Consider the following 27,427-nt stretch of genomic DNA (forward strand, 5'->3'; position numbering starts at 1 on the left):
ATTTTATTTTTATACTTTTCTCCATAATGATTGGAGAATTTGAGGAAGAGACTGGGTTTTATCTAACTGAAAAGCAGAGACGACATTTCTTTTGCATCCAATATTATTATTAGCCTGGCTCAATTAAAATCTTCCCAATGGTGACAAATCCCACAGTACAAAACCATCCTAAAATTCTGAACATGCAAATGATTAATGCGGAATAAAAAGCCAACCTCTGCATGGTAGAGGTGCCTTTTTGTGGCAAAGAGATCTCATAAGCACTATACGGAGGTGCTTATATGCAGATGTGAGTGCTGCTGGCAAGGCCAACATGTGTTGCCCACCCCTAATTGCCCTTGACCTGAGCAGCTTGCTAGGCCATTTCAGAAGGCAATGATGAATCAACTACATTGCTGTGGTTCTAATGTCACATGTAGGCCAGACGAGGCAAGGACGGCAGATTTCCTTCTCTAATGGGCATTTAAAAACAAGCAATGATGGTCGTTGTCAGGGTAACCATTACTGGGAGTATCTGACAAGCTTTTCCAGATTTTATTAATTGAATTTAAAATTGCGCCAGCTGTTGTGAGATTTGAAGTTATGTCCCCAGGAAATTAGACTGGATTACTAATCCAGTGACATTACCTCTGTGCCACCTCCTCCCCTTAAACAGTCAAAGCAAAACAGCTCAGAGATATTCGGGGGGGCTATGGTGACAGGGAGGAGGAAAATAAATATTTTGTTTGCTGACAGAGGTTTTGGTTTCATTTGCTTCATCATTTTGGATGATAAGAGCAAGTAATACATGTGCAATCGAGCGGTGGAGTTCTCCCTCATGTCCTGGTCAATAATTATCCTTCAACCAACATCATTTAAAATGCCTGTTATTGAAGCCACCTGACTTTAATTCCTATCATATTATTGATGGAGGCATTCAAACATTTGAATTCCAATACCTAAAATTTGCTACAGATCGTTGAGAAACTTTAACATCTTCAATCATTAAGCTTTTCCCACTGGAACAGATGGTGCTCTAGACATTGTAGGTGTTAAGATATTCGCCAGTCAACTCAGCAATGTTCATACTGTGAGAACCTAAAAATGCAACTGCACTACAAAAACAAGCTGACCTTCCAGTGCTATCTTTGTATATTGTTTTCCAAGCATGTGTTTAAACCAAGTCTCATGTAAGGCTGTTTGTGCCACACTATAAAAGGGGGGGCTTCGACCCGGGTACGTTAGACTTCACCTCAGAATGGGATCACAAGCAGTGCCAGGACCTCTCAAACACCAGACCAGCCGTCATTACTGGGATCCCCGACAGGCAGAAGGCAATGAGACTAGTTTTAATTTCTCTTGTATTGTTTACTCTTTTATAATAAGTTAAGAGATTATAATTCTAGTCTGTTGCTTATTTAACATTCTCTCGCATTAAAAGATGAAAGCAGAACATTGATACAATTATCTTTCAATACCTCGGACAGCACTGATTTTGTTGCAGTCTAAAGGAGCTATGCCTCGATCTAGATTTCCATAAACATTGCTTCTGACCAGCACCTCCTCAGGAAACAGATGTCGAACGAGGTATCGGGCTGCGAGCTCTGGTCTCGTCTTTTGTTTAGCAACATAGGCAGCAGAATATGGGAGTCGAACTTGTCGAGCAGGGTTACCTAGAGTTTCTGGTGAGGAAAAAAGAAACAAATCAAGGAAAAGCTCCTGCTGCACATGTATGAAAATAAAACAGATTCATTTACTCAACACTTCATCATGGATTGAATCTCTACACCTTGTTCAACCATCACCCAAACTGGGGTCAATCTGCATCAAAATAATTTCCAAGTGGTTTGGAATTGGCACGAATGCACCCAAGAGATCAAGGGTGAGAAATTGGGATCATTTGTGCCTGTTTTTGGGTGTTAATTATCTTTGGGTGAAGTACAATGCACAAGTGAGGATATTAGTTCATTCATTTATTTATTTCATGAGGTGTGGGCATTGCTGGCAAGGCCAGCATTTATTACCCAGCCCTAATTGCCCTTAGGCTGATGGTAGTGAGCTGCCTTTGTGAACCATTGCAGGCCATGTAGTGTAGGTACGTCCAGAGTGCTGTTAGGAAGAGGATTCCAGGATGATCACTCAGGCAATAATGAAGGAATTATCACACACATCTTAATGACTGCTGGAAGTAAATAGAACAGGTTGATCAAGATGTCAGTGTGCAACCCCCAATCTGCCCTCCACCAGATAGTTAAAAGGGATCATCCACTAGTTACAGGTTAGTTACTGGTTGACTTTTGTTAGTTTCTGATTCTACAATAGGAGGAAAGGATAAGGCAACCTAGACAGCCCCATTCTGCCTGGATGGTTTGTGAAGAATTCATTCGAATGAGACCAAAGTACCACAATCCCAATTTCCCATTCACCAACAGTCCCACACGTCTATAACATACCAGGATGTTCACTTGGCCCCAATGCAAAAATAAAAACCACGACAAAACAAATAAACATTCTAAACCAAATTTATAAATGAAAACATGATATATTGAATACAAATGTCAACTAATAACCCTTGTATATTCCTTTAGTGCCTGTATTGTCCTAGTGCGCTTACGTAGTGCAACCCCTGGAGTTACAGAATGGCTGGTGGAAGGCAGCTGATTTTCAATAGAGATGGCCTTGGGAGAACAAGCTCGAGCAGCTCTGGGCCTTGAAGGTCCAGCTTCAGACTGACGACTGCACTGCCTCAGCATTGGCGGCGGCAGCAGTGTGTGTGCTGGCTTGCTAAGCCAAAGGTAGAGGTGGTCAACTGCTGTCTTCCCAAGAGAAGACTGCAGGTTTGGAAGCCACGGTGACACTGCTAGTCTCTCGGGCCAGCACCTCAGCAACTCTACTAATCGATCTGTTGGGAAGACAGATGCTGGCCTATGAAATGCTGCAAGCCCAGCCACAGTGGCAGCATTCTGAGCTTACATAGTGGCAAACTAATCCTTGCACGACTTCTGAGCTCCCAGTTTAGCATTCAGGGGTTGGGTGGCTACTGCTTGTGCTGTAATGGAAGCTGGAACACCAGCTGTCCTTGTATGATGTTGGGTCCACAAGTGTATTGATAGAATGGGCCACCACTTGCGTGTCATAAAGGAAGGGCTCCAAAACTGCGCAAAGACCTGTGCCAAGTTAGTGCTGGACTCCTCCATGTTCCTCAGGCATTGACTGAAGGCCTCCCAGTGCACCAAGCATTTTGTTATCCATACCCATCAGGGTTTTTCAATAGGATATCAAAGTTCTCATCACAATACTTGGCAGCAGAACTTGTGTGTGCAACCTCATTTTCCAAAGAGCTGAAACCAGCTCTCTCCTGGGTGCTTGCCCTGGCTTCGGACCGCTGGTATCCATTGTCTGACCTCTCTTGCTGTTCTTGAAATGATGTGCAATGTCAGTTTCTACACTGGTGACTGCGAGTGTGAAATGGAGTGTGGGTGAGTTTTCATCATGACTATTCTACTGTGGCCTGGCCAGGTTGCACTTCTCAGGTATCTAAAGGAGAAAGACATGAGGATAGGGTTATGGTGCAGGGAGGGAAGGAGGGAGGAAGTAAGAGTTGAATCTTGTAAATCAGTGTGGGATGAGGGAGAGGGGGGGTTGGAAGCAGGATTAGAGATGAGGATATCATTTTCAATGGTTTCAGCCCTGGGCTGACCCCCTGCTTCCTGAATGATCATCCCAATAATAGTCAGTATCTTCTCTTCCATGGGGAATACAATATTGCAGCAATGACTGCCCCACGCTGGCCAGGTCCTGCTTCCTCTTGATCCTGGAATGAGAGAAGTGTGTCAGTGAGTGTTGTGCAATCCACTAGGATGAAGTGGCTGTCATGGTGGAATAGTTAGCAGTGAGTGCAAGTTGGGAGATGTGGATGAGAGGCTTGCAGCATTGCTAAGTGTATGCAGGTGTGGTGGAACGTACAAGTGCCAGACAGATGCCCGAAATGATTAGAGTTGTGATGACTGGAGCAGTTTAGAGGAGTGGTTGATGGAATATGGCATCTGATGATGTACTTACTGACCTTGGTTATTCAGTGTCTTGTTGCACTGGATCCACATTCTCTGGGCTTGCCTCTTGGCATTGATCTCTACGGGTATCTGCTCACATGCTCTGAGCAACCTGGCTCCTGCGACTTCAGGACGCCTTTCCACGTCCTCCCTAAGGGTTTCCAGTGCTGCTTCCTCCTGGAGAATATTCTTTAATGTTTCCCAGGCAAACTTCACTTCCCACACGACTCCCCACTCCAGCTACAATGGAACCACACCCCCCCCTCCCGCCTCGCCCAGAGCTGCTGCCTAAGATGGAGGTGGAGCTATCCACTCACGTTGATGGGCCCCAGCCAATTAATAGTGCGATTAAATGGAAGACTTGCATTTATATAGCACTTTTCATGACATCTGGACATCTCAAAGTGCTTCACAGACAATTAAGTGTTGTTGAATTACAGTCACGATTTTAATGTAGAAAATGCAGCAGATAAGTTACCCACAGCAAACATCCCGAAAAAGCAATGCAATAAAACCAGATGATTTTTCTTTGTTATGGTGATATATATTAGTCAGAGCACCAGGGATAACTTTCCTGCTCTTCTTCAAAATAGTACCATGAAATTTTTTTAACGTCAACCTTGTCTTATCTGAAAGACAGCACTTGGTGCAGCACTCCTTCAGTACTCTGCTGGAGTGTTGGACTCTGCTCTCTTCCTGTAACGGGACTTGAACTCAAAACTTTGTGACTCCAAAGCAAGTACATGGCCATTTGAACCCACAGCTGACTCAAGTAGATGCCTGTGACATTTGAACTCATGCTCCTGGTTTACAAGGATAATGCCCTAACCTCTGAGCTATTAAACTTCTGAGCTATGAGTCCATAGGACTCTAAAATCGGCCCCAAAGGTGGAGGAGGTGGTTAAGAAGGCGTATGGTGTGCTGGCCTTTATCAATCGAGGGATTGAGTTTAGGAGTCCGGGGATAATGATGCAGCTTTATAAGACCCTTGTCAGACCCCACTTGGAGTACTGTGGTCAGTTCTGGTCACCTCATTACAGGAAGGATGTGGAAAAGATTGAAAGGGTGCAGAGGAGATTTACAAGGATGTTGCCTGGATTGAGTGGCATGCCTTATGAGGATAGGCTGAGGGAGCTCAGTCTTTTCTCCTTGGTGAGATGTAGGATGAGAGGAGACCTAATAGAGGGATATAAGATGTTGAGAGACATAGATCGGGTGGACTCGCAGAGGCTTTTTCCCAGGGTGGAAATGGCTGCTACGAGAGGACACAGGTTTAAGGTGCTGGGGGGGTAGGTACAGGGGAGATGTTAGGGGGAAGTTTTTCACACAGAGGGTGGTGGGCGAGTGGAATCGGCTGCCGTCAGTGGTGGTGGAGGCAAACTCAATAGGGTCTTTTAAGAAACTTCTGGATGAGTACATGGGACTTAATAGGATGGAGGGTTATAGGTAGGCCTAAAAGGTAGGGGTATGTTCGACACAACTTGTGGGGCCGAAGGGCCTGTTTTGTGCTGTAGTTTTCTATGTTTCTATTTGGATTCTGAAATCATTGCAATGAGCAGGTTGGTATGTTGCCTGTGTTATGGGTATGGGTTAATCATACATAACACCAATCTCCCCCCCCCCCAAACCCATTTTTCAGGGCTGTCAATTCTAAGCCCTTCCAAGTGTTCGTCATACTCAATTGTCTGGTTGTAAAGCTCACATGTATCCATCATTCGCATCACTGGATGCAGAGGAGGCAGTAGTGCTGGGAACTGAAAATTGGGTGTAATTCAAATTTAAAGGAAAGGAACCAATCTTCTTCCCACCTTTAGAAATGCATGAGGAAAACTAAGAACATGCTGCAACTGTACAGGACCTTGGTGAGACCACATTTGGAATATTGTGTGCAGTTCTGGTCACCTCACTATAAGAAGGATGTGGAAGCGCTGGAAAGAGTGCAGAGGAGATTTACCAGAATGCTGCCTGGTTTGGAGGGTAGGTCTTATGAGGAAAGGTTGAGGGAGCTAGGGCTGTTCTCTCTGGAGTGGAGGAGGCGGAGGGGAGGCTTAGAGGTTTATAAAATGATGAAGGGGATAGATAGGGTGAACGTTCAAAGACTATTTCCTCGGGTGGATGGAGCTATTACAAGGGGGCATAACTATAGGGTTCGTGGTGGGAGATATAGGAAGGATATCAGAGGTAGGTTCTTTACGCAGAGAGTGGTTGGGGTGTGGAATGGACTGCCTGCAGTGATAGTGGAGTCAGACACTTTAGGAACATTTAAGCGGTTATTGGATAGGCACATGGAGCACACCAGGATGATAGGGAGTGGGATAGCTTGATCTTGGTTTCAGATAAAGCTCGGCACAACATCGTGGGCCAAAGGGCCTGTTCTGTGCTGTACTCTATGTTCTATGTAACATACTTTTGCTGTTTCTATAGCTAGGTTTACCTGGAACAGCTCACCAGCTTGTCACCAGAGGTTATAGTTTGAGTGGCGCTACTCCTATTCAAGCATGGCTGACCAGGAAGCTCTCTTGTTCTTTCCACCTACCATAGGCACATTGGAAAGATTTACAGATTGAAACTCAACCTGTTTGGCCATGTTATGAATATCTTCCTCAGACATCAAATCCTGGAGTGGGACTCGAACCTGGGATTTTTGGCTCATAGGCAGGGATGCCACACACAGCAAACATCCCGAAAAAACAATGCAATAAAACCATCACACCACAAGACTGTCAAAGGGGCCAATGAGTGTACACAAATTTTGAAAGACTTGCGAGAGCATAAAAGAGCATCTTAATCCATAAGTGGCCTTTTCCAAAGCTGAAGATGTTTAATGATGGGAGGGAATCCAAAGTAAAAACATGAATCTGCAGACATCCATTGAATCCGTCTACACTTCCCGCTGCCTCGGAAAGCAGCCAGCACAATCAATGACCCCACATATCCCAAACATACCTTCTTTCATTGGGAAAAAGATACAAAAGTTTGAGATCACGTACCAACTGACTCAACAGCTTCTTCTCTGCTGCCATCAGACTTCTGAATGGACCTACCATCTATCCCTACACCTAGCTATGACTATAACACTGCACCATCTCCTTTTCTTCTCCCCTACATACTCTATGAATGGTATGTTTTGTCCGTATAGCGCTCTTTAAACAATACTGTATTCCAATACATGTGACAATAATAAATCAAATCAAGTCGGAACAGTCTAATACGCAACTTCATGTTTGAAGACGACTAAAGTTGTTGGAACCAGCCACGTAGGTCACCACTGTGGTCAGCTTTGACCTGATGTTTGACTGTACACTCATTCAAACATGCTATTGTTGTCTCCATGTGCCTAACACGGTGTCGCATGGAGGCCACAGGTGTCCTTGCGCCAGATGGCACAGTTCTGTATCTGCCTTGTTGTTGACCCAAGACTGATCACGGCCATCATTGCTACGGAGTTGGGAAATGATTGGTGATATCCTGATCGGTGCGGACAATCAAGTAATTTCAGCTCTTGGTTACACTGGCAAAGCTTCTGCACAGCTTGCTGTGACTGGGCTGCTGCTGATGAACTATCCAGCCAAAATGGTTTATAAGGTGCTCACGTATTATGGCATTTGGGGTTTCCTGGCACAGGTTTATTTAGGAAGAAGAGCTTAATTAAGCACATTTTCTTTCAAATACGAGGTAACTACCTTTCTCTGCTAGAACAGGTGTGTGTGGGGGGGTAAAGAGTGCTGACAGGAGCGGGGGGGGGGGGGGGGGGGGGGGAGGGAACGTGCTGACAGGAGCATACCCTGGAAGATTCCTGGAAATACCAGGAATTGTAATGAGTAAAAAAAAAAACTACAACTAAAGGCACAAATGCTCATGAAAGTCCAAATGGCAGCAGGGGATTAGAAACAAACAAAACTGGCTCAGAAATTGGCTAAGACACACATCTTTAAATCAGCTTTGCCCTGTTTCTGGATGCCAGGCATTCTGGGCATGGGTTGGATTTGGTGTCCAGGAAACCCATCCGTCAATAAGATCCCTCAAGGACTTCCACATGCCCTTTACACACAAATAAAATTCCTGCCCGCTTCAGGTAGCATCTGCCTTAGACCCCACTGGAAATGTCAGCAGTGCTGAAAATGAGTGGGGTGCTCACATTAGTCATCCATTCTTTTTCTGCTGTGTGACAAAGGCTGAAAACAGTCCCATTGTTTTCTGACAGTGGGGTTCCATACTTCCACACCAATCAGTCTTGCAAACCTTGTTCAGCAGCAGGAAGTAAAGAATTTGGTGACAAACTGTCAGTCGTAAATGGATGACTCACAAATTGAGTTGGAGAGAGGATGAGAAAAGAGATCATACTGATGGGTACTTCTTCCCATATACTACTTGATCAGAAAACAAAAACAATGGGCAGGATGTTCTTAAAACAGAAACCAAACCACACGATGGGCATCTACTCCTCTTTTAAAAGGTCAATGGTAACAATACTATCATTAGCAAAACCATTACTGTGCAAATCATTGCTGTTTATTTTATTTTTTTTGGTTAATTAGTATCCCTACAGTACAGAAGTAGGTCATTTGGCCCATCAAGCCTGCACTGACAACAATTCTACCCAGGCCCTATCCCTGTAACCCCATGTATTTGCCCTAATAATCCCCCTGACACTAAGCGGCAATTTAGCATGGCCAATCCACCCAACCCACACATCTTTGGACTGTGGGAGGAAACTGGAGTACCCGAAAGAAACCCATGCAGACACAGGGAGAATGTGCAAACACCGTGCCACCATCATGGTTAACGAAGTTAACAAAAACAACTTGTAAGAAATTGATATCGATGTAGTTAAGTTGGACAATTAAAATCAATAATTACCACCAATGTTAATTTAAGGTAGTTCTTGAAAACATCAAAATAATTTTTTATAAAAATAAGCATGACATAGCAAATTTTAAAAATATTAAGAATTAATTGCGAATCTTTGTCATAATTTTTGTGTTTTAAAATAGATCTTGATGGGGAGTATCCTTTTAATAAGAAAACCCACAAAGCTGAAAAGTTTTAATCCTTATTGATTTGAATGAATATTTTCCACTACTGCTGTTTCTGAACATGTGGAGATGTCAGCATTGGACTGGGGTGGGCACAGTAAGAAGTCTCACAACACCAGGTTAAAGTCCAACAGGTTTATTTGGAGTCACGAGCTTTCGGAGCGCTGCTCCACTCACCTGATGAAGAAGCAGCACTCTGAAAGCTCATGATTCCAAATAAACCTGTTGGACTTTAACCTGGTGATGTGAGACTTCTTACTGTTTTTGAACATGCTTGAATACCTTGTGAAACTATTATTTAAAATTTAAAAAAGTGATTAAAATAGGGTATTTTCTCCACCTTTTGGTTCAAAGGCTCTCTGTTCATCGTTCTCTGGGACAGTGGAAGTGTCTTGTTGCTGTGTCTCAGTAGTTGCTTTGGCTTCCTCAGGCCTTTGCGAAGGGATCGGCTCATCCTTGCCATCGGAATCCAGATTGACATACACCACTGCTTCTTCCTGCTCTGTCGCTTTCCCATTGTCACCTGTGACGTCCTAGTGGCCAGAAATAACGGCTAATAAATAAGATTAACATGGAGCCTCAGCTTTGAAAATTATGATGCAGAATAAAATACAGGTCAAGTGTTGAACAAATGCTGAAACAAATTGTTGCTCAATTGGTTGAAGAGCTGAAAAATCACGTCATCCTTTGGTCTGGTGCAATATAACAAGACCAGTAAGTAATGCCATGCTAAAGTAACCCTGCACCGAGGAGAATCAAACCTGCATGGGTACAGTTGTCACAATATTGTTTTGGTGATGTGATGATCCTTTTGAAATCAGTGTACCTACTGGAATGTACAAGATTGTGCAACTGTACAATGCCTTAAAAAATCTTTAAAAATATGCATGACCTACATTTTCCTGTTCATTTATCATGACCAGGAGCAAAATAAATTCAATGATTACTATTAATGATTTGCATTTACATAGGATCTTGAACATGCTAAAACATCCCAAGGTGCCACACAAGTACATCATCAACCAAAATTTGACATTGAGGACAGAGGAGAGGTAAGTTTTCTCAGGAGTGTCTTCAAAGAAGGAATGAGTGATAGAGAGGAGGAGGAGGGAATTCCAGAGCTTAGGGTCTAAGCAGCTGTAGCGCTAGCTGCCAGTGATGGAGTGATGAAAATCAGGGATGCTCAAGATGATCATTTTCAATGGTAATGTACCCACTGGGAGCAGTAGTACCCACTGGGTACCACAGATCATGCAATTGCATATCTTCAAATGTTACAATCGTATATCCCCATTCATCACTGGAAATGCTGGCATTAATTGCCCATTCCTAGTTTCTCCAAGAAGGTGATGATAGACCTTTTTAAACCATTGTTAAATCTTTGCTATAGTCGTGATACAACTAAATTGCTTGCTCCAGAGGCAAATTAAGAAGGAACCATGTAGGTGTGGTATTGGAGTCAACTATTAGGCCAGAACAGACAAGGCTGGCATGCTGGCTGGCTACAAGGACAGCAGTGAACCATTGGTGGTTTATTAAAACAATCAGACAGCTCCATGGTCAGTTGCTGATTTTTATCTCTAGCTTTAAAACAAAACTGAATTTAAAGCACCAGATATTTTCTGCCGGTTCAGGGAATTTCCTGCCTCAGCAGACCCAAAGGGCTTAGAATCACACCATCTTTACAGGGAAGGAGTGGGATTGGGACAGAGCTAATGGGTGTGATTTTCTAGCCACGCTCATCCCAAAACTGCAAAATCCCACCCGAGGTCAATGGACCTTTCCATGCTCCACCTCCTACCTGCTACGATTCTCGTGGCCGACAGGACAGGAAAATTCCCCCCCATTATCTTCTCAGACAACATTGGGGCAATGAGCATTCGGAGTACCTGCACTAAGATTTTATTACAGTGCATTTGACTTGTCATTTAAAAACTACTGTGTTCCAGTAACTTGAATTTTGTATTTTAGATCCTGGAACATGCAATATTAAACATCCATCAACACCAGGAAATAGTTATCCTACTTAGAACAATAGCAAATATAAGGAAGAACCGTCTTCTTTCTTTCCATCCTTCAACCTAGGCCATTGCTGTTCCTACGGCTACCTGGAAATTTTCCACACAGGCAATCCTAGATCCAAGTACATAAACTATGATTGCATCAGATACAGCTGACATATCAGCACATTCCACCAATAGCCTGTGATGGGGATATTTGATGCTCCCAATGTTGCATAAATGCAGACCCAACTCAGATACAACCATTCCCTTAAAAATGAGGAAACAGATCGAATAGAATCCCTACAGTGCAGAAGGTGGTCATTGGGCCCATCAAGTCTGCATCAACTTTCTGAAATTTAGCACGGCCAATCCACCTAACCTGCACATCTTTGGAGTGTGGGAGGAAACCAGAGCACCCAGAGAAAACCCACGCAGACAGGAGAACGTGCAAACTCCACACAGACAGTCACCCAAGGCCGGATTGAACCAGAGTCCCTGGCGCTGAGGTGCTGCTGTAACTGCTACTTAAGCCATTTTTAAAAATGATACTAGAGGGTTCAGTATGCTTGAAGTAATCAGAGCAATCATCGTTTCCTGTTTGAATAAAGCAATGTGTTGAGCTGGAGTTGCTCTTTTGGAAACAATTCAGTGGCACAGTTCTGACCATCTTTTGGGTTACTGATGTGAACAGCAAAGCCACATGGCATTGCCAGTACTGTCCTTAACTACCATCCAAACGTGGCATTTTTAAAATAAGTAACTTGTTGTTAATCCTGCACTTGCAAAAGTGCCCATTTACATGTTATTAAAATCCAACTGATTCATCAGAAATTGCATTGCGTTAAATGACTGCTTAAACAGCTGAAAATTAAATGCTGGTGTTCAGGTTGTTTGTAAGACTGCAATAAGAAAGGGGGATTGGGGTGGAGGGGCACAGTTTCACCTAATGAACTAAGAAAAACAATCTTAAAATTGATTTAGCTCTTTAGAATTTGTATTCGATTTTACCCACCTGTGGAACCTTCACACATACTTTAATACAGTCAGGACTGAGGAGCATTGCATGACAGTGAGGTTTCCACTTTGACCCTTGACCACTGTGACCCTTGACCACTGTGCTCGCTGTGGCGGATTCTAACTGCTCTTCTGGTTAATTCTGGTGAAAATGTAATCACTGGAGGATCGGGAAGCACATGGGTCTAGCTTAGTGTTTGACACCAATATAGGCCTTGCCTACAATTTACACATAGAAGTAAATGACTTAAAGAGTGAATATATTGAAAGCAACTTTAATATACGTGGACAGTGAACATACAGCATTTAAACAACTGCAAATACAAGCTTAAAAAGTTGCAAAAACAACTGCTCGAGATTGCAACTACTTGCCAAATAAAACTGAATGGACAGATCAATGAAAACCATGTATATATATCAATCATTCACAGTACAGATTAGTGCAGAATATTTGTAGCTCTTATTAAAATTTTCATTTTTACAGAATTGAGTTCAGATATTTGCATGGGTTACACATTCCAGTCAGAAAATGTTACTGTAAAAAACACTAATTAGGAAAAAAAAGAGGAGGTTTGGATTGTACATGGCCATTAACAGAGACATTTACTGTTAGTAGTATTTAAGATCGGACTGGACTAGCACAATAGAAGGTCACAGCTTTCACATGAAACAAAGCCAACGTGCTAAAGGAAACAAGATACAATTGGAATTAAAGAGAAAAAAATGTTACAGCTCAGGTGCCAAATGTAACACATGGTGTACAAACCAAGATTTCTAGTTTGATTTGTTATCCATTGTTCAACTTTCCTTGGGGATGTGATGGCGCATTACAATTAGTCTCAGGGTTGGGTGAAGGAAGAAATAGTCACTTCCTATGAGGAATGGTGCATGCATGGGCAATAGGTGGGGGCAAGATTTGTGTTGACTCTGATGGTTTTGACTGACATTCACCATCTAGGCACACATACAAGGAAGAACAACTGTTGGTGTAAGACCCACCATCATTAAGTGGGGAGGAGCAGAGTGGGGAGGAGCAGAGACTCAATTTGGTGAGGGTGAGGGAACAAAAGCTTAAAGGCATTTTTTTCAAAAAAAGTTTCCAAGGTACTGCGTCCAAGAACAGAAAACAAGCAGAAAAGGAAAACACCTGCCAACTGCAGTGCTCTAATACCAGATGCAAAACTGAAACCTGTGCTCATCCATATGGGAGAAAACTGTCCAAACTGTGCCAAATCAGATTAGAATCTTATACAGTAACAACGACTATTTATGCACAAAGTAATGAATACACTGTTGCTTCACTGAATAAGTAACTTTGAAATGCCTTGCTACCAACTAATATGTGAAGGTTTGCCATATGCTCATGTTCAAATCATTTTGCCAAATACCCAAAGGTTGAATATGTGCTGTGACTGAAAATTTTAAAGCCACTAAACAAAAAAAGAAACCATACGAGGGACACGGGGAGGGAGGAGATCAAAGCAACAGACAATAGATTTATTAAGAATTACCCAAATTCATGCTTGTGGCATGAACGGTCATTTTTAAGTTTTATTACCCCAGTAACCGCCACCAATACTCTGTCAAATGTTCATTCATCATGTGCTATCAGGTGGCTTATCTACCTTGGAGAGCATCACACCCCAACACTGTTCTTGCCTGCACTGACTTTCACAAACCATTCCTGAAGGGGGTCTTGGACAGCAATAAGGATAATTTTTACCCACCCTAGCTATTGGCTGCTGAGACTGGTTTAAATCCTCAGTCGGAGATCAACTAAATCCAAGTCAGATGGAGAATTGGTCTGTATGGCTCAATATCACATTGAAACTGTGCCTATATGCTCCATATCCAGGGTAACAACATACTAATGCCTGTAAACAGTAAATTTTTCTTGCTCTATTGCAAAGTTTCTCCAAGGAGGAAAATAAATACCAAATTGATATTGCATTGCAGAACCATTTAATCTACTTCATTTTGGCCTGAACATGCCAATATGGTCAAAATAAAAATGCCTTTACACTCTGTTGACTCTACTTACTGATCCTTTTTGGATTTCACAACGCAGGCTGCGTATCATGGAATTTACATTGGAGATACAAGTTTTCCAGTCTTTGCCTTCCTCACTCAAATCATATGTCGGGAAAAGTGTGCAAAGGAACTCTAGGGGAAAAAGTGGAGGGGGGGAAATACAGTTTAAAAAAATAATACACAAACAGCAAACAAATAAAACTAGTTGTAAACTTTCACTTACGTTTCTAATAGTGTCACAAGTAGGCTGACATTAACACTGCAATGAAGTTAGTGAAAATCCTCTAGTTGCCACACTTCAGTGCCTGTTCGGATACACTGAGGGAGAATTTAGCATGGCCGATGCACCTAACCAGCATATCTTTCGGACTGTAGGGAGCAACTGGAGCATTGGAGGAAATCCACACAGACACTGGGAGAACGTGCAGTCTCTGCATGGACAAGCCGGGTCAGTGTCCATGAACCAGAGTCCCTGGTGCTGTGAGGCAGCAATGCTAACCACTGTGCCATCCCACAAGAGGTACATTCTTTTATTTTACAGTTGGTGACAACAATTTAACTTGTTTAGAATTTATTAATTTAAAAAAGTTTATTAAAAAATGCCTTCCAATAAGCCTAGAACATGAACCATGTCTACATGGACATTACATTGATATAATAGGTAAAGATACTAAACTATCACTTTTTTAGGGCTTCAAAAATGCAGTTTTCTAAATGAACTCTTGATAAATCCATATTCTGACAGTAATTGAACAGAAATTAGACAAGTACTGGCATTAATGTGTTCATTAAATATGAGAACTTCACGGTTTAAAGACAGAAATTAAAAAGCAAGTGAAAATAGATCAATTTGTTGGAACTTCAAGACTCAGTTTTAATCATTACTCACTATTGCAGTGGTAATCATCAAACTAAGTGCTGCATCTGAGAAGCAATGGCTGAATATAATTAACACCCGTGGCAGGACAAGGTGGAGAGAAAATAAATTGAAGTATCTTTGTCCCTAATTAAATATTATCCGTCATCCGGAACAAGACTCACCCCGTAAAGCTGTGACCCTATTAGGATCCAACGGTTTGATTCCTCTAGTTTTGTCACCTTGCATGTTACTATAAATTAGTGTGTCCTTTGGGAACATCATCCGAATGAGGTAACGTGCTACATACTTTGGCTTGGTTTTCTGTCGTGCCTTCATTAAAAATGCTGCCGGCACCTTGATGTTCCGTCTTGGGTCACCCAGATATTCTGGAAATTCAACAATGACGAGAATCATTAAGCATTAAATAGGTAGATATTGATCTAAAAAGCTGAAAATCGAACTCTCCATTTATTAGACCAATGAGGAGCATGGGGGGGGGGGGGTTGGGGATGAAGTCATGCTTTCTTGCAAACTAAAGAGCACAGTACTGTCTGCCTATTTTGCAACAAATGAAAAATCCTACCATGCTTGTGTCGATAGTGTCAGGCTTTTCCTCTTCATTGTTATGCCACCGTGCCACAGTGAGAAACCATTGTGCATCTTAAAATTGTTCCACGATAAACAGCTTGAACACTTAAGATTGCCAAGGCATAGTAGGCTATGGAGCAAGTGCTGGTAAATGGGATTAGAAAAGATTGGTATCTAATGGTTGGCATAGACATGGTGGGCTGAAGGGCCTGTTTCTGTGCTGTATGACTTGATGGGTGGGATTTTAAAGCCTCGCTCGATCGAGACCGGAAATTCCTACCCGAGATCAATGGACATTTCCGTTTCCCACCCTCGCCTGCTCCAATTCCGTGGCAGGTGGAGTGGTAGAGTTCTGGACACAACTTTCGACGAGTCTGCAAGCCCAGTCAGATGACCAACCCCAGAAATCACACTGCTCAGCCAAATACATGGGCTAAGGCAAGTGAAGGAGTGTTTTGGTGTCTCCATTGATGGTGTAACAAGATAATCTCCAATACACTCCAGTGGGTTTTGTTTGGGTTCAAGTCCAATGCTAGGACTTGTTGGCCACAGAAGGAGTGTTCTTAACGTGGTTCAGTGTTGATAATCAGCTGGGCAATCCTTCCACCACTTCCCCCACTATTCCCCAGGGACAAAGTGTGAAGATACGCTCAAAAAAAATTCCTGCAGCAAAATTAGTGCATGAGTAAGATTTAGCAATTTTGAGGTAATATGTGCTGTGGATCTACGAGGAATTGTCAAACTCATTCCTTATAAGATCCTACAGCCAATAAACAGGACTTTAATCTAACAGCTTAGGCTGAATGCAAATATAAAGCCTAAAACAAAAAGGCCAGTGGATTGTTCATCTGTCACAATATTTTAGTTACTGAGATAATTTAAAAGAATGTTAAAAGCAAAAATTTAAATTTATGCCATGTTTAGTGGTGATAGCGCAAATGCAACTTCGGGCATTAAATCAGAATCACATTACTATTCTAGTGGCTCACACTCAGTAGATCTACAATAAATGGGGTTGCACCGAGTGCATCATTAAGTAGATTCCACTTCCTACAATAGCTGTATAACTCTACTGAGACCACTGTCGCAATGTTATAGTCACTATGTAAATACATTTGGAAGTAACAGTCACAATAAGAGACTTTTTCTTAAAAACATTTTAAAATGAAAAATACCAACCATCTATACTATAGAATCAACTTTCGATATCTCAAATTTGAAGAAATCTTTGGGTATGGGATTTAAGCAGCAAGTAATCATTATTTATTTGCATTAATCTTGGTTAAATTTTAAGATCATGCATTTTATGTAGACATTTTCAGAAGAGGTTGATCCGAATACAGCACAGACAGGCGTTTTTGTGGAGGAAGTCGAGAAACGTGGATGGTGGTTTGCCTCCCTGGTGCCGGGATCAGGGATGCTTCTGACCCTATCCAAGAAATCCTGAAGTGGGAGGGAGAGGAGCCCCAGAGGTCATGGTACATACTGGTACCACTGACATAGGCAGGAAAGGGGAAGGGGTTATGAAAAGAGAGTATAGGAAGTTAGGTAGGGAGTTAAGAAGAAGGAACGCAAAGGTAGTAATCTCGGGAATGCTGCCTGTGCCACGAGACAGTGAGGGAAGGAACGGAATAAGGTGGAAGATAAATGCGTGGCTGAGGGATTGGAGCAGGGGTCAGGGATTCAGGTTCCTGGATCATTGGGACCTCTTTAGGGGCAGGTGCGACCTGTGCAAAAAGGACAGGTTTCACTCAAATCCCAGGGGGACCAATATCCTGGCAGGAAGGTTTGCTAAGGCTACGGGGGAGTGTTTAAACTAGAATGGTTGGGGGGTGGGAATCAAAAGGAGTTGACTGGGAGAGAGGAGGTTAGCTTGAAAATAAAAGGGGCTTGTAGACAGTGTGAGAGGGAAGATAATCAGCTGACGGAGAAGGGGAGCGCTCAGACCGAAGGGTTGAGATGTGTGTATTTTAACGCAAGGAGTGTAGTGAACAAAATGGGTGAGCTTAGAGCATGGATCACTACTTGGAAGTGTGATGTGGTGGCCATTACAGAGATTTGGTTATCTCAGGGACAGGACTGGATACTTCAAGTGCCGGGTTTCAGATGTTTCAGGAGGGACAGGGAAGGAGGCAAAGGGGTGGGGGAGTGGCACTGTTGATCAGGGATAGTGTCACGGCTGTAGAAAAGATGGATGCCACAGAGGGATTGTCTACGGAATCTGTGTGGGTGGAGGTACGCAACAGGAAGGGGTCAATAACTTTACTGGGTGTTTTCCACAGGCCGCCCAATAATAGCAGGGACGTGGAGGAGCAGATTGGGAAGCAGATCCTGGAGAGATGTGATAATGATGTGGAGATGCCGGTGTTGGACTGGGGTAAACACAGTCAGGGGTCTAACAACACCAGGTTAAAGTCCAACAGGTTTATTTGGTAGCAAACGCCACTAGCTTTCGGAGCGCTGCTCCTTCGTCAGAGATTTCCACTCCATCTTACGAAGGAGCAGCGCTCCGAAAGCTAGTGGCGTTTGCTACCAAATAAACCTGTTGGACTTTAACCTGGTGTTGTTAGACTCCTTACTGAGATGTGATAATAACAGAGTGGTCGTGATGGGAGATTTTAATTTCCCAAATATCGATTGGAATATCCCTAGGGTAAGGGGTTTAGATGGGGAAGAGTTTGTTAGGTGTGTTCAGGAGGGCTTCCTGACACAGTATGTGGATAAGCCTACAAGGAGAGGCTGTACCTGACTTGGTATTAGGGAATAAACCTGGGCAGGTGTCAGATCTCAGTGGGAGAGCATTTTGGGGATAGTGATCATAACTCTATCTCCTTTACATTGGCATTGGAGAGAGATAGGATCAGTCAAGCTAGGAAAGTGTTTATTTGGAGTAAGGGCAATTATGAGGCTATTAGGCAGGAAATTAGAGGCATAAACTGGAAGGAGGTTTTCTCAGGGAAATGTACAGAAGAAATGTGGCAGATTTTCAAGGAAAATTTGTTTGGAGCTCAACACAGCAACGTTCCAATGAGACAGGGGAGTTATAGTAGGTTACAGGAACCATGGTGCACGAAAGCTGTAACGAATTTAGTCAAGAAGAAAAGAAAAGCCTACAAAAGGTTCAGGGAGCTAGGTAATGTTTAGAAGAGTATACGACTAGTAGGAAGGAACTTAAGAGGGAAATTAGAAGAGCAAGAAGGGGTCATGAGAAGGCCTTGGCAGACAGGATAAAGGAAAACCCCAAGGCATTCTACAAGTATGTTAAGAGCAAGAGGATAAGATGTGAAGGAGTAGGACCTATCAAATGTGACGGTGGGAAAGTCTGTATAGAACTGGTAGAAATGGCAGAGGTACTCAATGAATACTTTGCTTCAGTATTCACAGTGGAAAAGGATCTTGGTAGTTGCAGTGCAGACTTGCAGTGGACTGAGAAGATTGAGCATGTGGACATTAGGAAAGAGGATGTGTTGGACTTTTGAAAAGCATCAAGTTAGATAAATCGCCGGGACCTGATGGGATGTACCCCAGGTTACTGTGGGAGGCGAGGGAAGAGATTGCTGAGCCTCTGGCGATGATCTTTGCATCATCAATGGGGATGGGAGAGGTTCTGGAGGATTGGGGATGTGGTTCCGTTATTCAAGAAAGGGAGAAGAGATAGCCCGGGAAATTATAGACCAGTGAGTTTAACCTCAGTGGTTGGTAAGTTGATGGAGAAGATCCCGAGAGGCAGGATTTATGAACATCTGGAGAGGAATAGTACGATCAGAAATAGCCAGCACGGCTTTGTCCAAGGCAGATCATGCCTTACGAGCCTAATTGAATTTTTTGAAGATGTAACTAGACACATAGATGAGGGAAGAGCGGTAGATGTAGTTTATATGGATTTCAGCAAGGTGTTTGATAAGGTGCCCCATGCAAGGCTCATTGAGAAAGTGAAGGGGCATGGGATACAAGGGGACATTGCATTGTGGATTCAGAACTGGCTTGCCCACAGAAGGTAAAGAGTGGTTGTAGATGGGTCTTTTTCAGCATGGAGGTCGGGCACCAGTGGAGTGCCCCAGGGATCTGTTCTGGGACCCTTGCTCTTTGTGATTTTTATAAATGACCTGGATGAGGAAGTGGAAGGATGGGTTGGCAAGTTTGCTGATGACACAAAGATTGGGGGGGGGGGTTGTGGATAGTGTAGAGGGATGTCAGCAGTTGCAACGAGACATAGATAAGATGCAAGATTGGGCGGAGAAGTGGCAGATGGACTTCAACCCAGATAAGTGTGTGGTGGTTCATTTTGGCAGGTCAAATAGGATGAAAGAATATAATATGAAGGGTAAGATGCTTGTCAGTGTGGAAGATCAGAAGGATCTTGGGGTCCGGGTTCATAGGAAGCTCAAAGCAGCGTCGCAGGTAGAGGCTGTGGTTAAGGAGGCGTATGGAATACTGGCCTTCATCAATAGAGGAATTGAGTTTAGAAATCAGGAGATAATGCTGCAGCTGTATAGGACCCTGGTCAGACCCCACCTGGAGTACTGTGCCCAGTTCTGGTCACCTCATTACAGAAAAGATGTGGAAGCCATAGGAAGGGTGCAGAGGAGACTTACAAGGATCTTGCCTGGATTAGGTGGCATGCCTTATGAGTATAGGTTGAGAGAGCTAGGTCTTTTCTCCTTGGAGAGGCGAAGGATGAGAGGTGACCTGATAGAGGTGTGCAAGATGTTGAGGGGTATTGATAGAGTGGATTCTCAGAGGCTTTTACCCAGGGCTGAAATGGTTGCCACAAGAGGTCACAGGTTTAGGGTGCTGGGGAGTAGGTACAGAGGAGATGTTAGGGGTAAGTTTTTCACTGAGGGTCGTGGGTGCGTGGAATCGGCTGCCGGTGGTGGAGGCGGATTAGATAGGGTCTTTTAAGAGACTTTTGGATAAGTTCATGGAAGTTAGTAAGATAGAGGGTTATAGGTAAGCCTAGTAGGTAGGGGCATGTTCAGCGCAACTTGTGGGCCGAAGGGCCTGTTTGTGCTGTAGCTTTTCTATGTTCTATATCAGTCTAAAACCGCATGTGGGAATCGAAAGGATGTTCAAATCCAAATTTAAAACCCAACGTGAAATTCTTACACACGCTGTGGAACATTAACTGGATCTATCTTTACAGAATGTAGTTTACAAAATGGTTGAAAATATATCATATACAGAATGCAAGCAAATTTTGCCATTTTCAATTTCATCTATTACAGTTGGTTTTACAATTATGTGCGTTTTTAAAGAAAAAAAATCAACCTTGCTTCCTGAGAATGTTCAAAATCCCGAAATATCTAGCTCAGGATAAGAAATCCAATTTAGCATGAGGTTATACAATCAGACCGACAATGTAAACAGCATAACATTTCATATAACATATGAAACATTTCATTTGAATTCACTTGAATGAAAACCATCTTGTTGAAACATGACTGTTACTCACCAAAACTCATTCTATCTGCACTGGATGATGAAGGAACTTCAGGCTTTGAAAAGCTGGTTTGTTGCTCAACATCATTGCCAGCTTCTGCGTTAAATGCTTCTTTGTCTCTGGAAGAGCATCCATCCTGAAACGGTCTTCTGATGGACCTCACTGTATCACTGGCACCTGAAGACACAGGTGCCCGATTGTCTTGCTCAGTAGTGATCTTCCATTCAGCAAAGTCCGAAATGCTGATGGCAGTGGCAGAACACTGCATGGTGGGTTCTTGTAAAGACTGGACAGATTGAATGGTGGGCAGAGGAGGGCTTGCTCCTCTTACACTGCTGTATATTATCTGTGGTTGGGGCGAGGTTGGGACAGCAGGTTTGCTTGGAATAGGAATGTTCACAGGCTCTTTCTCTACTCGGATCCGGAGTGGGGAAGAGCGAGACCCTTGATCAGGTGGCGGCATCCGGATTCGGACTTCCCTTTCCACTGGCTTCTGGATTTTCATTTTGGTGAGCGGCATCTGGTGGGCATTTCCATAGGACACAGTCATAAGCCTCTGCAAATCACAATTAGAATTAACAAGCAGGAGTAGAGTCAAGGGAAGGGAGACACACTAGACCTTCAGAATGGAGGCACGTCACCTTCCCCTGATCCTGCCTCCACCCAAATCAAACATCTTACCAGCCAATGGTGTGGAAATCTACTTGTACAGCTTTACAATCGATACCATAACACGGATACAGAATTTTGCTTCAATTTGGTGTGGTGAGAAGAGCAATGAGAATTCATCCATTCTCATCAACTGTTGGAGGTCACTTGACAAGTGCAAATGCTCTGGCTGGACCTTGGTCTCAGGAGCAGGGCATTGACACTTTTAAACAGGGCCACATTCAACTGTTGCTAAATCGATCATGTTGCCATCTTAAACCACACACCAGTGCCATACTGATTCACAAAAAAAGCTACACAAAACTAGCAAGCTAAGCAAAATAATAGACTCTTTTGTAAAAATTGTTTTAATTCAATGACAAGCCAAATCCAAATGCACTACTTTATTGCCCTGGCCACTCAGGATACATTTGTGACTATGTGCAATCAGGGCCCTTCTATTAAACGTTGGATGATAGTGAATTCAAGAGCTTTTCTCTGTCTCCTCACTGATGTTACAAGAATGACTGACTGCTTTTTCAAACTCATAACAAGTCACGAAAGATCCTGTCAATTCTTATACTGATTCTGAACCTTTATCTCAGTTCCATTTAGAAAGGATAGTGAGGGAAGGCGGCTTGCAGAGGAACAGCCGGCCACTTCATTTCATTTGGGAATTCCAGGTTTTTGTCCCAGAGACAGTGAAGGAAAAGTGTGATATTTCCAAGTCAGGATGGTGAGTGGTTTGGAGGAGAAACAACAGGTTGAGGTGTTCCCATGCATCTGCTGCCTTTGTCATTTAGATGGTAGAGATTGGGGATTTGGATATTGTTGAAGGAGCATTGACAAGTTGCTACAATGCATTGTGTAGATGGCACGCCAATCATACAGGGAGCTTTGTCTTGGGTGGTGTGGAGCCTCGAGTATTGTTTGAGTGCACTCATCCAGGCAAACGTAGAGTATTCCAGTACACTCCCGACCTGCCTTGTAGACAGTGGACAGACTTTGAGGAGTCAGGAGGCAAGTTACTAGCTTCTGATCTACTCTTGTCACCACAGTATTTAAATGGTGGACCCAGTTAAATTTCTGGGCATGGTAGGCCTAGGATGTTTATGTATCGAAACGTTTTAATTTAAAAATAGAGATTGAATGGCAGATTATGAAGGGTATAGATAGGGTGAACGGTGGGAAGCTTTTTCCCAGGTCGGAGGTGACGATCACGAGGGGTCACGGGCTCAAGGTGAGAGGGGCGAAGTATAACTCAGATATCAGAGGGACGTTTTTTACACAGCGGGTGGTGGGGGCCTGGAATGCGCTGCCAAGTAGGGTGGTGGAGGCAGACACGCTGGCATCGTTTAAGACTTACCTGGATAGTCACATGAGCAGCCTGGGAATGGAGGGATACAAACGATTGGTCTAGTTGGACCAAGGAGCGGCACAGGCTTGGAGGGCCGAAGGGCCTGTTTCCTGTGCTGTACTGTTCTTTGTTGAATAATATTTATTAAATAATGTCACTCTGCTAGTAATCCAGAGATTGAAGCTAATGTCAAGCGACCCACTGGTTCAACCATTGCAGTTGGCAAAACTTTAAATTCAGTTAATAAAATCTGGAATTTAAAGCTAGTTTCAGTAATGATGATCATAAACTATCATTGATTGTTATAAAAACTGCTCAGGGAAGGAAATCTGCCATCCTTCCCTGGTCTGGTTTACATGTGACTCCAGATACAAAGCAATGAGACCCTTAACCACACTCTTGTGTGGCCAAACAAGCCACTCAGTTTAAGGACCACCACCACCTGGAAGTTTCCCTCCAAGTCACTCACCATCCTGACTTGGAAATTTATTGCCATTCCTTCATAAATTCCTGGAACTTCCTCCCTAACAGCATTGTGGAAGTACCTGCACCACATGGACTGCAACAATTCAAGGCAGCTCACCACCACGTTCTCAAGGGTAACAAATGCTGACCTAGCCAGCGACACTCATGTTCCATAAATGAATTTTAAAAGTTAGGGATGGGTAACAAATGCTGGCTTTGCCACATCAAGGACTATAAAAAAAACTAGATTATCATTACAAAAACGTGTAATTTTATTTAGTCTTAAATAAAAGGATTTGATGCCAGTTTCATGAAGATTCAATTCTCTTTCCAACACAAACATTTTTCTATAATTCAGTAATAGCCTTACTGAACCTCCCTTTCATCTAGTAATCCAGATTACAGCATTACTCACCGGTTTAAAAAACAAAGGCTTCATTCTCCCTTGATGCATCTCAGTGACCCTACGATGCAGGACATCAAATTTCTTATCCAGTCTCTGAATAGCAGCATACATTACCTGACAGAGAAAGGGAGACATGGAGATCAGAGTGAGTAGCTCCAAGTGTTGATGTTTTATTTCGTTGCAAGATGCAGAAAGCAAAGAATGAACCAGCAGCTGCTCAGAAACCACTTACATCAAGTGTACAAGCTACAAGTCTACACAAACCAAATCAAAAAGAACAGACAAAGTGCATTTAGGGACAGTCTACACTGCTACAGTGGCAAGCACTGCTGCCTCATAGCACCAGAGACCCGGGTTCAATTCCAGCCTGGGGTCACTGTGTGGAGTTTGCACATTCTCCCCATGTCCGTGTGAGTTTCCTCCGGGTGCTCCGGTTTCCTCCCACACTCCAAAGATGTGCAGGTTAGATAGATTGGCCATGCTAAATTGCCCCCCAGTGTCAGGGGAATTTGCAGGGTAAGTACATGGGGTTATGGGGATAGGACCTGGGTGGAATTGTTGTAGGTGCTCGTTCAACGGGCTGAATGGCCTCCTTCTGCACTGTAGTGATTATTTTTTTTAAATCATTTTTTGCTGGTGGGAACTGGAACTGTTACAAGATGTGGCAACTTCAGTTTATATTGTATATATATATATTTTAAAAAATTAGCAAATGCTTTATCTGTCTTGTTTACTGGATCCTGATATCAGTTTTAAAAGGTAATGGAAATGTGCAGTGACAACCCAGAAGTTGTTACCAGGGATGAGGGGCAACAGGTATGAATAGAGACTGAAAAGTTCCTTACATAGAGGGTGGTTAAAATGTGGAATTTTCTGCTCAGGGTACTTGGGACAATGCAAGAAGTTATGAATAGATTAGATAGCTTGTGAAGAAATTCTCCAGTGCGAACATGACGATGTAGAAATCGGTTCTGTGCTGTAACATTATATGATTCCATGATTGCAATGACAGGGAGCCATTGTTCAGGTGCAAGGATAGAGGAAGGTGAATTTTGTCCTTCCTTAGCATGAAAGTGCAGTTGGATCTGATTCCCATCATGAAAAATAAGTTAAATTCCTGAAACACAATAGGTTTACTTCCTGAAACACAAATCTTTGATCCAGTTGGATATTGAGTGATGTTAAAAGAACAAAGAAAACTGCATCACAGGAACCCTCCAACCCCATGCCGATTATGCCCCAACTAAACAAAAAAAAATCTCTGCCTTACTCAGTCCGTATCCATGTACCAATCCAGATGCCTCTTAAATGTTGCTAAAGTGCCTGCTCCTGCCACCTCCTGGCAGCGCGTTCCAGGCACCCACCACTCTGAAAAACTTCCCCCTTCTCATCTTGAACCTGTGCCCCCTTGTAATTGACACTGCCACTCTTGGAAAAAGCCTCTGACTATCCACACTGTCTGTGCCTCTCAATTTTGTAGACCGCTTTCAGGCCTCCCCTCAGCCTCCGTCTTTCCAGTGAAAACAATCCTGGTTTATTCAACCTCTCCTCAGTCAACACCCTGTTGAACCTTCTTTGCACTCTCCCCAAGGCTGTTTCTGGTAGTGTGGCGACCAGAACTGCACGCAATACTTCAAATGTGGCCTAACCAAGGTTTTATATGACTGCAACATGATTTAGATGGAAATAGGGAATGTCTACAGAGAGTTAGCTACTGGCCTTTCATCATTAGTATCTGGGTTCACATCCAGTCCAGGCCGATGGGCTGAAAGTCAGCTTTAACTAATGGCTGAAAATGTGCAGTGAGATATGAGTTTGGGCAGGCGCAGCCCACTTCTCAGGAGAGTCTGAAATTGGCATTTATGGGTGGGTAAGCACAGCAGGAGAGGCCACAGGACGGCTGGTGAGGGAAACTGGGGCTGTGACGTATTGAAACAGAAGAGTGGAACACAATCCAAAACCGACATTGGAGTAAAAGTTAATTTTAAGGCAGAGGCACAAAATGGGCAGTATCAGATTGGCTGCTTGTTATGTTGTGCTTGATATTTAATTGCATAGTGGAACAGAATATCAGACTGTTATATATTTAAAAAGGTTGCAGGTTGCTTTAAGAGCTGATCGCTTGATTCAGTGACGATGTCATTAGGGTATTTGCAGAGGCTACTGGTTTAGTTTCAGTTTCCATTCTGTGCAGTGCAGAGAACATCTGGAGTAGACTGAATATCTGCTCATTTGGGGTTGGGAGCTACACGTTTAACGTAATGTGTATCTCGTAAATAAAAGCTTAGAAGTGTGCAAATATTAGGTTCTACATTTCACCGTCTGACTGTCTGGAGTGTCACAATTCTCTGAACCGTTGTAAACATTTGGGAGAAAACCCAGAGAAATCCAAGCCCATACCCTTTCAGTAGACTTTGATTCTTTTAGAATCATTTTTTTTGCATTGGATTTGGGAGAAGGGTTCAATTTGCTAGAATGTTTGAAGAACTGTACAACCAATTTACCTGGCAGTAATTGAGAACCTCCACCAGAGTCCTCTGCTGATCCGTGACATAGGAACTTTCGGACATGTCACTGGCCTGCGTAGAAAGAAGATGGATTGGTTCACTGTAATCACAAAGTGTTCGGAGCTGTGCTGTCCTGAGTATATTTAATTTTCAGAGGGGTTGATGACATGAAGCACAAATATAAATTCTTCATTCCTTTCCATCAGTTTTCCAGATTTAGTTTGAAGCCAAACAGTAGAATTGGGCATTGCACCCATCAATTACCACACAGAAGAGTCAGATCTTGACTGTGTTATAAGAGAGGTGACAAACAGAGGCGAGGGGCTGGATTTTCATGTCCGCGGTGGGAACTGGGGGACGAGATGACCCCATCTCTATCACCAGGTACCTGCATTTTTCTGGTAGGAGGCCCCACTGTGTGCTGGATGGAGGGGATGCTGCTGCCATCTCAAATCATCTCAAAGGTGGGATGGTCATGGAAACAGAGCAACTGATGGCCCCACCTTGGCCACCATTTTGTTTCCTAGAGATCTGATGATCCTTTATGAGGGCTGGCAACAGGTCAGAGCCTCAGCTTTCAACCCTTTAAAAGTGCAGCTATGATCCTCCTGGATCCAGTGACCTGCCTTCATAGCTGATCCTGTCTATTCTCATACGGTAAGGTTGTAGAGGGCTTTCACCCCAGTGAAAATCCTGAAAGGTCTGATCTTGGGCCTTTCGACAGGGGCTTTCTGCAGCATGCCTTGCCTGCAAGTCCAATAGCAAGGTTAGCATGGCCCTTGAACAAGGTGACCTTTTTGCCCTGCTGAATAGGTGGCTTGGCATAACAAAAATATGACAAGAAACAGTATTTGGCAGCTTATACTAAACACTAAAATTGCAGTTGACATGACATACAGGCATGGTCTGAATTACTATGTTTTCTGCATGGGATACAGTGGTAAGTGGATTAAGTGTCCCTCAGTCAACTCATTACAATTTTCAGGTTCCTGAACAGGGTGGCACAGTGGTTAGCACTGCTGGCTCACAGCGCCAGGGTTCA

General features: G+C 43.3%; 1 protein-coding gene across 3 annotated transcripts in view; it reads right to left on the minus strand.

The window, feature by feature from the left end:
• LOC144506366 (uncharacterized) overlaps positions 1–27,427 on the minus strand; it is a 62,363-nt gene that overhangs the window by 13,286 nt on the left and 21,650 nt on the right. The window contains exons 5-11 of one of the 3 annotated variants that reach the window (XM_078232379.1): positions 26,383–26,457; positions 23,888–23,992; positions 21,015–21,558; positions 15,157–15,360; positions 14,126–14,247; positions 9,408–9,600; positions 1,458–1,661 (exon numbers count right to left, since the gene is read on the minus strand). In XM_078232379.1, the coding sequence (XP_078088505.1) occupies positions 1,458–1,661; positions 9,408–9,600; positions 14,126–14,247; positions 15,157–15,360; positions 21,015–21,558; positions 23,888–23,992; positions 26,383–26,457 (1,447 nt within the window). The remainder of the gene's footprint in view (positions 1–1,457; positions 1,662–9,407; positions 9,601–14,125; positions 14,248–15,156; positions 15,361–21,014; positions 21,559–23,887; positions 23,993–26,382; positions 26,458–27,427) is intronic. The other 2 variants (XM_078232380.1, XM_078232381.1) reach the window with 2 other exon arrangements.

Source organism: Mustelus asterias, chromosome 17, assembly GCF_964213995.1.
Source record: "Mustelus asterias chromosome 17, sMusAst1.hap1.1, whole genome shotgun sequence".
Lineage (NCBI taxonomy): Eukaryota > Metazoa > Chordata > Chondrichthyes > Carcharhiniformes > Triakidae > Mustelus > Mustelus asterias.